General features: G+C 40.6%; 1 protein-coding gene across 1 annotated transcript; it reads right to left on the bottom strand.

The window, feature by feature from the left end:
- Positions 1-133: 133 nt before the first annotated feature.
- On the bottom strand, positions 134-7,673 carry LOC109894539 (adenylosuccinate synthetase isozyme 1 C). Its single transcript, XM_020488099.2, has 13 exons — positions 7,300-7,673; positions 5,879-5,981; positions 5,726-5,788; positions 5,580-5,630; positions 4,906-4,972; positions 4,630-4,737; positions 4,373-4,454; positions 4,159-4,285; positions 3,797-3,951; positions 2,196-2,320; positions 1,677-1,774; positions 1,381-1,530; positions 134-1,003 (listed from the first exon to the last, which is right to left on the bottom strand). The coding sequence occupies exons 1-13, from the start codon at positions 7,495-7,497 to the stop codon at positions 951-953; spliced, it is 1,380 nt and encodes a 459-aa protein (XP_020343688.1). The 5' UTR covers positions 7,498-7,673; the 3' UTR covers positions 134-950.
- Between the last annotated feature and the right edge of the window lie 5,846 nt (positions 7,674-13,519).

The raw sequence follows: 13,519 nt of genomic DNA, 5'->3' as shown, positions 1-13,519 counted from the left end.
CAAACCACAATCGCAAGTTTATGAATGTTAGTGATGCATTCTGTTACAATGTTTAAGAAAACTCACGTTTTAATATCACTACTAGTTACATACTATCATTCCTCAATGCATAAAATGTAAAAATACCAAGTTATGTAGCTATCATATACGTTTTATTTTGAAGCTTCCAGTGAGGCAGCATCTCATTTACTCATGCTTTGTTAGGTCTTGCTTATGAAATTGTAGCTAGCAAAGACAAATCAAATTCCATTACAATGTTACAATGTTTAAGAAAACTCACGTTTTAATATCACTACTAGTTACATACTATCATTCCTCAATGCATAAAATGTAAAAATACCAAGTTATGTAGCTATCATATACGTTTTATTTTGAAGCTTCCAGTGAGGCAGCATCTCATTTACTCATGCTTTGTTAGGTCTTGCTTATGAAATTGTAGCTAGCAAAGACAAATCAAATTCCATATTAGCCTAATACAAAATGACTTGCATTTACAAGGATGACAATTATTTATTACACTGTTTCACTCCTAAACATGTGCAAACAAACAGCTGGTTGATACAAAATATGTGTAGTCTGCTGGTGTGATAAATGAGTAAAGAAGACTGAAACAGTAGATGTAAGGCAGGTAAGGTTACACAGGAGGAAAAGTTATTGGATGTGTTTTTATCTTTCATGTTTGTTGTGTGGCACAAGGTAAGATTTACTCCTTGGTCAGTAATAGGACTTTCTGGCCGACATCATCACAAGGCAACTTACTGATGAGAAGTACTGCATAGATAGATGTAAAGTTACCAACATTACCAGTCAACATTGTTTCAAAGCTACACAAATCTGTTGGCATAAGTTTTTTTTTCTTCCCAATATTTGACAGTTTGGGGGTTGCAAACATATGTCACATCATGCCATATCTTTGTGCGTCCATCTTGAGGAGAGAGGAGGTAAACTCTCTAGAACATCTGGATCATGCACTCTCTGGACTTTCCTACACCGACCCACTTAACTGTAGAGAGAAATGAAAAAGGACATTTAAAAAACATGAACACATCCCCTAAACATTTGCACTAGACAAGTATCATCCTTGCAGAACTGGGTACTAGTTATGATTGAGACAATAGTGCCCCTTACTGGCACATTTAAGCCATGTCCCTGGTACTCAGTTGGCTCTTCAGTTTCCAATATAGGGGTCAGTAATAGTATGCTGGACTATGGTATGGTTAAAACTGGGTCATGTTCAGTAGACATGCAACTGAAGAAAATGTTTTGAAATGGAGGAGGTACTACTACCACGACCTATAGGCATACTTGTCCAATGAGAAGGCTTTATTTTGTTATCAGTTTGGGTCAGCAGGAACACCCTCTATCCTATATGTAACTTACTGGGTACTCCAATGTGGTTCTCCACAAAGCGGATGTAGTTCTGAGCCTTCTGGGGGAGATTATTCCACTTCCTGGCTGCAGACGTGTCACTCTTCCAGCCGGGGAAGGTCTCATACTCTACCTCCACTTTGTGCAACAGCTCCATGTCAGCTATGTGAGTGAAGGATGAAGATCATAAATCAGAGGAGAAATTAAATGTTTTTGTATAGATAATACTTCATGAATTCTATAATGTCTATTTTACAGGGTAGGCCTTGTTTGGTACAGTACTTTTGAATCGAATTCAGAGAGCATACCTGGGAAATGGGGAATTCTTTTGCCATTGATTTTGTAGGCCACTCCTACTTTGATCTCATCCAGCACATCAAGGATGTCAAGTTTTGTCAAAGCAATGCTTTAAGGAAGCAATGTTATTTGTTTAACACATTTCAGGAAAGAGATGAAAACTACTACAATAGTTACATTCAGAGGAGCAGTCACAGACAGATACAGCACATTGAACAGGGCAGATAAAGAAATAACAAATAAAATAACTTGCCTTTCGTGAACTAACACTCACCCTTGACTTTTTTCTCCCCTACTAGCACTGACTTTGCTGATAGTTACTTTATTTAGGAAAAATATACTTACTATGACTGAGATATGTGATTGTCCCACCTAGCTATCATAAAATGAATGCACTAACTGTAAGTCTCACTGGATAAGATTGTCTGCTAAATGACTAACATGTAGAATGTCAATGTAGTAAAGAGTAGGGTCAGATATTCAAAAAGAGTTAAGATTTGGCAGCCTGCCTTTCAGTCATATCCACTCACGCAGTGAAGCCATTGATCATGTGAGCGTATCTCAGGATGACCAGGTCCAGCCAGCCACAGCGACGTTTCCTGCCTGTGGTCACGCCCACCTCATGACCCCTTGTCTGCAGCAGCTCACCTGTCACCTGCACAAAACCCACTCAGTTTAGAATAGATAATTTGATTGATCAATAGTCAAATACTTCTGTGTTGTCCACTTATGGACACCAGTCTTAATAGTTTTTATTACAAAAAAGTATTAAAAATAAACACGTGTGCGGTGGGGGAGATCTTTGTGGGCTATACTCAGCCTTGTCTTAGGGAAGTTAGTTAGTGGTCTGTTGATATAATGTTGGTGGTGTGGGGGCTGTGCTTTGGCAAAGTGGGTGTGGTAACATCCTGCCTGGTTGGCCCTGTCCAGAGGTAACTTTGGACGGAGCCACATTATCAGTCCCCAGTATCTATTCTGTAATAGTTTATGTGCAGGGGGCTAGGGTCAGTCTGTCCCATCTGTTTTAATGATCCTGTCTGATATGGTGCTCTGTGTGATCTTAGGTATGCTCCCTCTATTTCTCTCTTTCTCTCTCTCCTCTCTCTTTCTCTCTCCTCTCTCTGTCTCCCCTCCCGGAGGACCTGAGACCTATGACCATGCCTCAGAACTATCTGGCCAGACAACTCCTAGCTGTCCCCATCCTCAGTCCACCTGGTCGTGCTGCTGATCCAGTTCATGCGGTTCTGCCTACAGCTATGAAACCCTGACCTGTTCAATGACCTCTGAGTGCTCGGCTATGAAAAGCCAACTGACATTTACTCCTGATCTGTTGCACCCTCTATAACCACTGTGATTATTATTTGACCCTGCTGGTCATCTTTGAACATTTGAACACTTGAACACCTTGAAGAACGATCTGGGCTTAATGACCATGTACTCTTACAAAAGGTTTCTTCCTAGTTTTTCCTAGCCACTGTGCTTCTACATCTGCATCACTTGCTCTTTGGGGTTTTAGACTGGGTATCTGTATAAGGGCTTTATAAAATAAATGTAATTGATTTCAGTAAAAGATTAGTAAAGCAATACATTTACAGTTGGAGTGAGGGATCAAGCTGAAACACGTTGACCAGAAACCCCATGGACAGTTCTCATGTTAGGTTACATAACCCCAGACCAGACAGTATGTCTATCTTGAACCCTGACTCTGGCCTAAATTTAGGCCTTGAACATGTGATCAGCATGAGAGCTGAAGAGTGTTGTAACAGGCCTCTCACACAATCTGACAGCTGGCCACAGAGGCAGCGCCTTTTGATACCAGGCTTCCTACATCTGTGAGAGTCATATGATCTTAAACACTAGGTTTACTATACATATCCAACTCAACTTGTACCTCAAAAGAAAAGAACATGTCCAAACAAACTGTATATATCAAACTACTAACCCTTCCTGTATGTAAATGCACTACAACCTCTGCTAAGAGGTCGTCACCTTCATGGCACAGGTGATAGTGTATTCTCTCACTCAAGGTCACCGGTTCAAGTCTTGCTATGGCTGTTCATCTTTAATCGTTACAATAGAATCTCCTTATTGAGAGAGTCAAGAATGTCTATATAGATGAATGAGCTCTTACATTGAGTTGTTCTGTGGGGAAGGCACCAATTCCCACCCTGGTGGTGTAGGCCTTTGATACACCATACACTTCACCAATATTCAGGGGAGGGATGCCAAGACCAGTGCATGCCCCACCAACGGTGCAGTTTGATGAGGTCACAAAAGGATATGTGCCTAAAGGGAAGAGAGGAAGTGGAAATAAATGTACATACAGATGAGTTGTCCATGTAACCATCACACTTTCTTATCCATCTTATCATTGGCACGATCCTTAATGTAAGATTGTTTGTTTGTGAATAAAGGCCCACGTTGGAGCTTAGGAGTGTGCGGACTCTATTTATTTTTTATAACAGTCCGCAATGGGACCATGACATTTCTTACCAAAGTCAATGTCGAGGAGGGCAGCGTTGGCCCCTTCCACCAGAATTTTCTTTGGGGGTCCATGAAGAGCCTCGTACATGTAATAGACTCCATCCCGAACCATCGGCCGCAACCTCTCTCCATACTCCTGCACAGTACAAGACAACAAGAAGTATCATAGATCTAATATATCTGTAGCCCATGACTATTCATTCAGAGGGGATTTACCACATACCTTCAGTTTTTTCAGCTGACTTTCAGTATCAACTGTCAGGGATGAGTACATGGACTGGTACTGTTCGACAAGGTTCTTGAATCTGAAAGAAACTCCCAAATCATCTCAATCTCTATTACCTTTCACTTTAGTGGGTCAATTTAGTTCAAGAGTAAAGTCTTGAGACAGCTACAACCATATACTGTTGGACTCTCAAAATGTTTATTGTATGTCAGGTTTAGATGTTTATATTGTGTCCTGTCTGTCAGTAAGCATACTTGGTAGAGAACTCCTTGAAGTCTCCCAGCAGGTCACAGACACGCAGTCCTGTGCGAGATGCCTTGCTGGCATAGGTGGGTCCAATGCCTTTCTTGGTTGTTCCAATTCTGTCATGAGAAAAACACACCTGTTTTAGTTGAGGGGATTACAAAGTAGCATTTGCAATTTTACATCAGCTGTGAAAGTGATTGACTGAAGTCCTGGGATTTCTATTGACAGTGAGCCATTGTACTCTCTACCTTTATGTAAGCAACCATTGCCTTCCCTACCCTTACATCTTTCCCTCTGTTGCTTGTCTCTGGGTCTCCTGAATCCCATCCACAACCTGATGGAAATCAAACACTGTTGAAAGATAAAAGCAAAATAAATGTAATCCTTTCTCCAAGCCCAATACACAAATATACACTGAGTATACCAAACATTAGGAACACCTTCTAATATTGAGTTGCAAAATACAGAAATCCTTCCTGTATGCCTAATTTTGTATTTTTCAAAATTCAACATCATATCATGCAAAATGCATCATACGGGGATGATTTCTGTATTTTTTAAGTTATATATCTTGAAAACTTGATTGGTGACAAGCAAAACATTTTGGGACTATGTCAACAATGGACTAATGAAACAAATACCCAAAGATGTACTTTTCCTTTAAATCTTTTGTCTGGCCCAGTCACCCTCTGGATGGCACACAAACATGATCCATGTCGCAATTGTCTCAAGGCTTAAAAATCTTTCTTTAATCTGTCTCCTCCCCTTCATCTACATTGATTGAAGTGGGATCATAGGGGATCATAGCTTTTACCTGGATTCACCTAGTCAGTCTATCTCATGGAAAGAGCAGGTGTTCTTAATGTTTTGTACACTTAGTACATTATGCAGATAAAAATATCACATATTCTGTATACATCTTCGCTTCATTTGTGGAACCAGAAAACTACACACATACCAAGGTGAGCTCTGTCAGAGACTATTAGTCTCTTCTCCCAGCCTTTGAGACCTGGTCAGAGAATTGAGAAAAAAAAGTAATGTAATGGCTTCTGCGTCACTTGACAACTACAGCATTGACTATTATTCTAAAAATATTTAATTTACCTTTCTTCTCATTGTTCTCCGCCTCCTCAAACAAACCTGGTAGGTGTATGACTACGCCATTACCTACAAGGGAACATATGCTAGATAAGAGCATACTGACCATTGCCTACTGGAATTAGTGGAAATGGGGATAAAGAGTAGAGAAACACTCACCAATGACACATATACTTTTGGGGTTGATAATTCCACTGGGGAGAAGGTGGAAGTCATACTCTTTGCCTTCCACTACCACTGTGTGGCCTGCATTGTTACCGCCCTAGAAGATCAAAACAAGATTGTGTTTAGCAAACCTCCAACTGTCACCAAAGTCAAGCAGCTTGATTTCACCAAAGGACAGTTATTGATTTGATTTATGGCTGTTTTGCAAAAAGGGTCAGCAGAACATGAACATAAAACTGTCAGGACATCCACTGGCCATGCATCCAGAGCAAATGTAGAATCTTATTTTAGTCAGTGTGTAATGGAGTCTAAGCCCCCTCCTTGTCACAAAGCTACCCCCTACCAACTATTTTAACAGACTTGGCTGCCAGACCCTACACTCCGTCACCCCGGCTAAGACCTGGTCTTCTCAATGTCAAGTCACACTGGGAATGTGACCCTGCACCAGCCCAGTGGGTGGGGCTGGCTGAAGAAGTACACAGAGTGCTCAGTGCTGTGACCTACTGTCAATGGAGAGTACAACACAACAATTGTGTAATGGACTTTACACTGTTAGTCCCCCAATAAATGATTTATGAGCAAGTTTTGCTTTTCTTTGCTGGTCAAAGAGAAACTTTGATCTTAAGAAACATTGCCTAAGTGTCATTATTGACATCATCTTCATTAAGGAGGTCAAGCTCTATATAGTAGAATAGTTTATGACTGTTTATGATATCAATAACCCTTTGTAATTCTATGAGTATTGGTCTAATTGTGCTCACATGCTTCCTTCCCCCAGCAGTACTGTGTGAATTTAGCTTTTTGCCATATGTTGGTACTTTGGTCTATTTGAGCATTTTACTGTATTGGTCTTCAGATAGATACAATTTAGTGATGTGTGAGGTATGGATCCCCAGTTGAGAGAATATGCTTGTAATGATCATGTCGTAAGAAGAGACAAATAACCAGTCAATAGCATTCCAATTTGAAAAGTTTAATTTAAACTCCAGTCAAGTCAATAAATACAAATTCAGTTGAAATTGAAGAACGGGTAATAGTCCAACAAGGAATTTTTAAATTATTTTAAACAATTCAATCTAAATTAATTTCCTGCAATGATAAAATAGAAAACACAACGGAACTTTATTGATCCTAAATTCCCTTATAACCTCGAGGACATCACATAACAGAACATTTAGGGCAAAATGTGCTATTTCAACCATTTTCCAATGCCTACCCCACACCGGTCACACTGTAGTTCAATATGCTACAGTGACAGTCACTGATTCCGATGTGTTGGACACACGATTTGCTAAAGACTCACCATGAATTTTACAGCAACCATGCTTATAATTCAATGACATGATGATATAACTTTTGTCAGTTCAAGTATGTGAACGTTGCATTAATATCGTATCATATACACACGATTTTACCTGACATCTGCAAACAAGGTCAGACTCAGTCGCCAATAAATCGACGACTTTTCCTTTGCCTTCATCTCCCCATTGCGCACCGAGCACTACTATCACTTTGTTCCCTGTTTCGTTCCGTGGCCGCTTCAGCCCTTGGGTTGGGTTGGAGGGTGGATTTGTATAACTCTTGTGGTCTTTTGCTGACCAGCTAAACGACATGATGTTGCTTATGCTGTCCGTCCGAAACAGACTAGAATGTTTCCAAGAGTAGTATTGCCATATCAATGTCTCGGTGATGTCAGGACTCACCGACCGCAGTAGGCATGATTATTAGTTCAAACAGTTGTTTCTATTGGACACCTTCAGGTAGGTCCCTCCCCGTTTCGTTCTGTTAGCTTCTGTTCAAGAAACGTTTTGCAACAGATTTGGCGTAATGAATTCCCCCCAGATCTCGAACAGCGCCTGCATTGGGAGGAGCCCTGTCTCTCAAGTCCACATGTTAATATAAAACTTGTTTGATGTCAATAAAAAGAAAGGCAAATAGAATTATTCCGTTGGTGGGCAGTTAGACATTTTTTGGGCAGTTAGGAAGATTACAATGCTTATATGAAATTCATAACTGGCACTCTAATCTTTCGAAAAGTAGGATCAGTTGTAGACCTAAATTGGCACTCCACATGAAAAAGGTTGCCGACACCAGCAATATGAAGCCACACTTGTGGAAGGGCGCATAGGCCCACAGCGTACCATGAGTGTCATTGTCTCCTGAGCTTCCCACCAACGTTGTCTCATTGTACTGCTTTCCCAGATGTTCATCATAATGTGTGTGCACAGCTCATTTTTGCATTTGCCCGTCTGCATTAGTCACATGAAAAAGGCATATCTGTGATATGTGATATTATCGATTTGAACCTTTTCTTTTTATTGGCCAGTCTGAGATATGGCTTTTTCTTTGCAACTCTGCCTAGAAGGCCACCATCCCGGAGTCGTCTCTTCGCTGTTGACGTTGAGACTGGTGTTTTGCGGATACTATTTAATGAAGCTGCCAGTTGAGGACTTGTGAGGCATCCATTTCTCAAACTAGACACTTGTCCTCTTGCTCAGTTGTGCACCGGGGCCTCCCACTCCTCTTTCTATTCTGGTTAGAGACAGTTTGCAGTGTTCTGTGAAGGGAGTAGTACACAGCTTTGTACCAGATCTTCAGTTTCTTGGCAATGTCTCGCATGGAATAGCCTTCATTTCTCAGAACAAGAACAGACTGACGAGTTTCAGAAGAAAGTTCTTTGTTTCTGGCCATTTTGAGCCTGTAATCGAACCCATAAATGCTGATGCTCCAGATACTCAACTATAGATTTTTTAAATAAAAAAATATAAATATATATACTTCACCTTTATTTAACCAGGTAAGCTTGTTGAGAACAAGTTCTCATTTACAACTGCGACCTGGCCAAGATAACGCAAAGCAGTGCGACAGAAACAACAACACAGAGTTACACATGGAATAAACAAGCGTACAGTCAATAACACAATAGAAAAAAAGAAAGTCTATATACAGTGTGTGCAAACGGCATGAGGAGGTAAGGCAATAAATAGGCCATAGTAGCAAAGTAATTACAATTTAGCAGATTAACACTGGAGCGATAGATGAGCAGATGATGGTGTGTAAGTGGTGATACTGGTGTGCAAAAGAGCAGCAAAGTAAATAAAAAACAATATGGGGATGAGGTAGGTAGATTGGGTGGGCTAATTACAGATGGACTATGTACAGCTGTAGCGATCGGTTAGCTGCTCAGATAGCTGATGTTTAAAGTTAGTGAGGGAAATGTAAGTCTCTAGCTTCAGCGATTTTTGCAATTCGTTGTGGTCACTAGCAGCAGAGAACTGGAAGGAAAGGTGGCCCAAGGAGGTGTTGGCTTTGGGGATGACCAGTGAGATATACCTGCTGGAGCGCGTGCTACGGGTGGGTGTTGTTATCGTGACCAGTGACCTGAGATAAGGCGGAGCTTTACCTAGCATAGAATTATAGATGACCTGGAGCCAGTGGGTCTGGTGACGAATATGTAGCGAGGGCCAGCCAACTAGAGCAGACTAGAGCATACAGGTCACAGTGGTGGGTGGTATAAGGCGCTTTGGAAAACAAAACGGATGGCACTGTGATAGACTACATCCAATTTGCGGAGTAGAGTATTGGAAGCTATTTTGTAGATGACATCGCCGAAGTCGAGGATCGGTAGGACAGTCAGTTTTACTAAGGTAAGTTTGGCGGCGTGAGTGAAGGAGGCTTTGTTGCGAAATAGAAGGCCGATTCTAGATTTGATTTTGGATTGGAGATGGTCGATATGAGTCTGGAAGGAGAGTTTACAGTCTAGCCAGACACCTAGGTATTTGTCCACATATTCTAGTCTAAAGAAGGCCAGTTTTATTGCTTCAGAATATGTAATGTTCGTCGTGGGTTGAAGAAGGTGAGGACCAATGCGCAGCGTGGTAGGTGTCCATATTGTATTTAATACAAATACTGAACACTCGAACAATAAACCGACAAAAAAACTAACAGTCCAGAACAGTGCAGCAAAACACAGAACATAAAATAATCACCCACAAATCAAGGGTGAAAACAGGCTGCCTAAGTATGGTTCTCAATCAGGGACAACGTTTGACAGCTGCCTCTGATTGAGAACCATATCAGGCCAAACACAGAAATACCAAATTATAGAAAAAAGAACATAGACTGCCCACCCCAACTCACGCCCTGACCATACTAAAACAAAGACAAAACAAAGAAACTAAGGTCAGAACGTGACAGAATAACAATTTTCAGCTGTGCTAACATAATTGCAAAAGGGTTTTCTAATGACCAACTAGCCTTTTAAAAAGATCAACTTGGATTAGCTAACACAGCGTGCCATTGGAACACAGGAGTGATAGTTGCTGATAATGGGCCTCTGTATGCCTATGTAGATATTCCATTTTAAAAAATCAGCCGTTTCCAGCTACAATAGTAATTTACAACACTAACAATGTCTACACTGTATTCTGATCAATTTCATGTCATATAAATGGACAAAAAAAATGTATTTTCTTTCAAAAACAAGGACATTTCTAAGTGACCCAAACTTTTGAACGGTAGTGTATATATAGTACCAGTCAAACGTTTGGACACACCTACTTAATCCACAATATGAATTAACACATATGGAATCATGTAGTAACCAACAAATCAAAATATATGTTAGTAGCCATCCTTTAAAAGCCACCCTTTGCCTTGATGACAGCTTTGCACACTCTTGGCATTCTCTCAACCAGCATAACCTGGAATGCTTTCCCAATAGTCTTGAAGGAGTTCCCACATATGCTGAGCACTTTTTGGCTGCTTTCTTTCACTCTGCGGTCCAACTCATCCCAAACCAGGTCACTCCATCACTCTCCTTCTTGTCAAATAGCCCTTACACAGCCTGCAGGTGTGTTGGGTCATTGTCCTGTTGAAAACAAATGATAGTCCCACTAAGCGCAAACCAGATTGGAATGGTGTATCGCTGCAGAATGCTGTGGTAGCCATGCTGGTTAAGTGTGCCTTGAATTCTAAATAAATCACTGACAGTGTCACCAGCAAAGCACCCCCACACCTCCTCCTCCGTGCTTCACGGTGGGAACTACACATGCGGAGATCATCCGTTCACCTATTCTGCGTCTCACAAAGACACAATGGTTGGAACTACAAATCTCAAATTTGGACTCCTCAGACCAAAGGACAGACTTCCACCAGTCTAATGTCCATTGCTCATGTTTCTTGGCCCAAGCAAGTCCCTTCTTCTTATTGGTGTCCTTTAGTAGTGGTTTCTTTGCAGCAATTCGGCAATGAAGGCCTTATTCACACAATCTCCTCTGAACAGTTGATGTTGAGATGTGTCTGTTACTTGAACTCTGTGAAGCATTTGTTTGTGCTGAAAGTTCTTGCCATAATATGGACTTGGTATTTTACCAAATAGGGCTATCTTCTGTGTACCACCCCTACCTTGTCACAACACAACTGATTGTCTCAAATGCATTAAGAAAAAACGAAATTCCACAAATGACATCTTAACAAGACACACCTGTTAATTGAAATGCATTCCATGTGACTACCTCATGAAGCTGATTGAGAGAATGCTGAGAGTGTGCAAAGCTGTCATCAAGGCAAAGGGTGGCTACTTTGAAGAATCTCAACTATAACAAATATTTTTTAACACTTTTTTGGTTACTACATGATTCCATATGTGTTCTTTCATAGTTCTGTTGTCTTCACTATTATTCTTCAGTGTAGAAAAGAGTAAAAATAAATACATTTAGAATTTTAAATAAAAAAATTAGTAGGTGTGTCCAAACTTTTTACTGGTACTGTATATATTATTTTGCATTCCCTCACTAAGCTAACTACCTTCACAACCAATAGGACATAGATGAACAGCCTTTGGTAAGTGTCCTTTTGTGTTGTCATTTCACATTTGGAAGGTGCATGAAACTATTAGCATGACTTTATCATTTCTAGCACAGCCAGCTATCTAGCTAGCAAGCTATATGAATGATGAACTGAAATTAGCTACTCTTGAAGGGATCACTATTGTAGCTAGTTATGAATAGCGATAACTTGATAATAATGGCAAAGTTGTTTCCTACAAAACATTTGCCTACTTTAGCAATGTCATCATATGTCCATGCCCCTATAGTGTAATTTAGATGAAACAGTCATTAGCCTCCGTCTATCACGACTTTTGGGCACCACTATGGCGCCGCCGGCAGAGGGCGGCTTGAAAACGTTCATAACAATGGCATGACGTACCCAGTGACGGGAGTGCAAGCTATGAAAATACTTTTATGAAAACCACATTTTCGTACCCCACAAAAAGAAATTGAACTGTATTTTAAGACGGTTAAAAGCTCTACTAACAAAAGCGCTGTTAGAATTTTAAGTCCCATACATATACTTACAATTCTAACAGCTTTTCTGTTAGTAGAGCATTTAACCGTCTTAAAATACAGTGCAATTTATTTTTGTATTGTACGAAAATGTGGTTTTCTGTTTGTAAATGTAAATTTGTGTATATGAAATTTGGCCAAAAGAATAATGAAATGAATTACATAAAAATGTTTCAGCTTTCAGATTTCTATTGTATGTAAAGAATCCAAACAGTACATCTCTCCATAATAGTGTAAAATCTTCATAAAAGTGTTCAATTATAAACCTACTGATGTCTTGCCACAGTTGTCTTACATGCAATGAAATGTAATGAAACAGCAGGGAGCTCGATCTTCGAGCTGGAGGTCCGGCGCGCTATCGACTGTGCGGTAAGAGCATGCTCGAACGGCAGAGTCGATTTCCGCGCTTATAAACCCAGGGTCGTTACACTACTCCCTCCTTTCAAAGAGCGCGCTAGCTTGCGACTCTACGTCTTACAGGAACTCGCTCACCGGACCAGCACACGCACTGTCGTGGATGCGAGGTCCGATCACTTCTGACACCAATGTAATGGAACAGCAGGGAGCAGGTCTCGAGCCCGAGGTCCGGCGCTATCGATTGTGCCGCAAAAGAATGCTCGAACGGCAGAGTCGATTTCCACGGTTATAAACCCAGGGTCGTTACAATACAATGGCAAAAAAGATGCAACATTACAAAATGTTACATTACAAAAGGAGCAATTTGAGTTGTTTTCCTTAAATTTCTTCATATAGTGGTTGGCAGGATAATAATTATGAATAATTTAAAAGGAAACTTCCTTAATTTGGTTAACATGTAGGTATGTGTGGCAACATCCAAACTTTTTCCAACAGATATTATCAATAAATCCATTCCAATAAGGCACAACATCCTGCTGAAACAAGGTTCGTATCGCTCTGTTGTTGAATGGACCAAATGAGAAACAAATCTTTCCTACTGATGAGTCAACAGGGTCAATAGAAGGTAGGCTCTGAGGGTCAGGTTTTGACACGTTCCTGAATAACATAGCAACACCTGAGGGAATGGCATCTAAAACAATTGCAAAATCTTTAGGTGTTACAGGGACCTTGTAAAGTGATAAGATAGACAAATGTTGCTATTTTGCCCAGCTCTCAAACTGTGTGTCTGTCTGTAGGAGTTCCTACTGGAGGAGTGGTTGCAGTGTTGCCAACTAATTTTCAGGGTAAGTTGCTAGAGGCAGGTTGATTTGTTGCTAAAAGTTGCTAAATGACGTTGTGATGTCATTGCGTGATAACGTACATTTGCGTC

This window comes from Oncorhynchus kisutch, linkage group LG7, assembly GCF_002021735.2.
Source record: "Oncorhynchus kisutch isolate 150728-3 linkage group LG7, Okis_V2, whole genome shotgun sequence".
Taxonomy (NCBI): Eukaryota; Metazoa; Chordata; class Actinopteri; order Salmoniformes; family Salmonidae; genus Oncorhynchus; species Oncorhynchus kisutch.
Note: the sequence above shows the minus strand (reverse complement) of the source record. Positions and strands in the feature narration are given on the sequence as shown.

Bases quoted from the DNA above. Each gene is read 5' to 3' on its own strand.
- LOC109894539 (XM_020488099.2), bottom strand. From the start codon at position 7,497: ATGTCGTTTAGCTGGTCAGCAAAAGACCACAAGAGTTATACAAATCCA. The intron at 5,631-5,725 runs GTAAATTAAATA...TTCTCTGACCAG, and splicing joins GGAGAACAATGAGAAGAAAG to GTCTCAAAGGCTGGGAGAAG. The intron at 1,775-2,195 runs GTGAGTGGATAT...GCTTCCTTAAAG, and splicing joins ATGATCAATGGCTTCACTGC to CATTGCTTTGACAAAACTTG.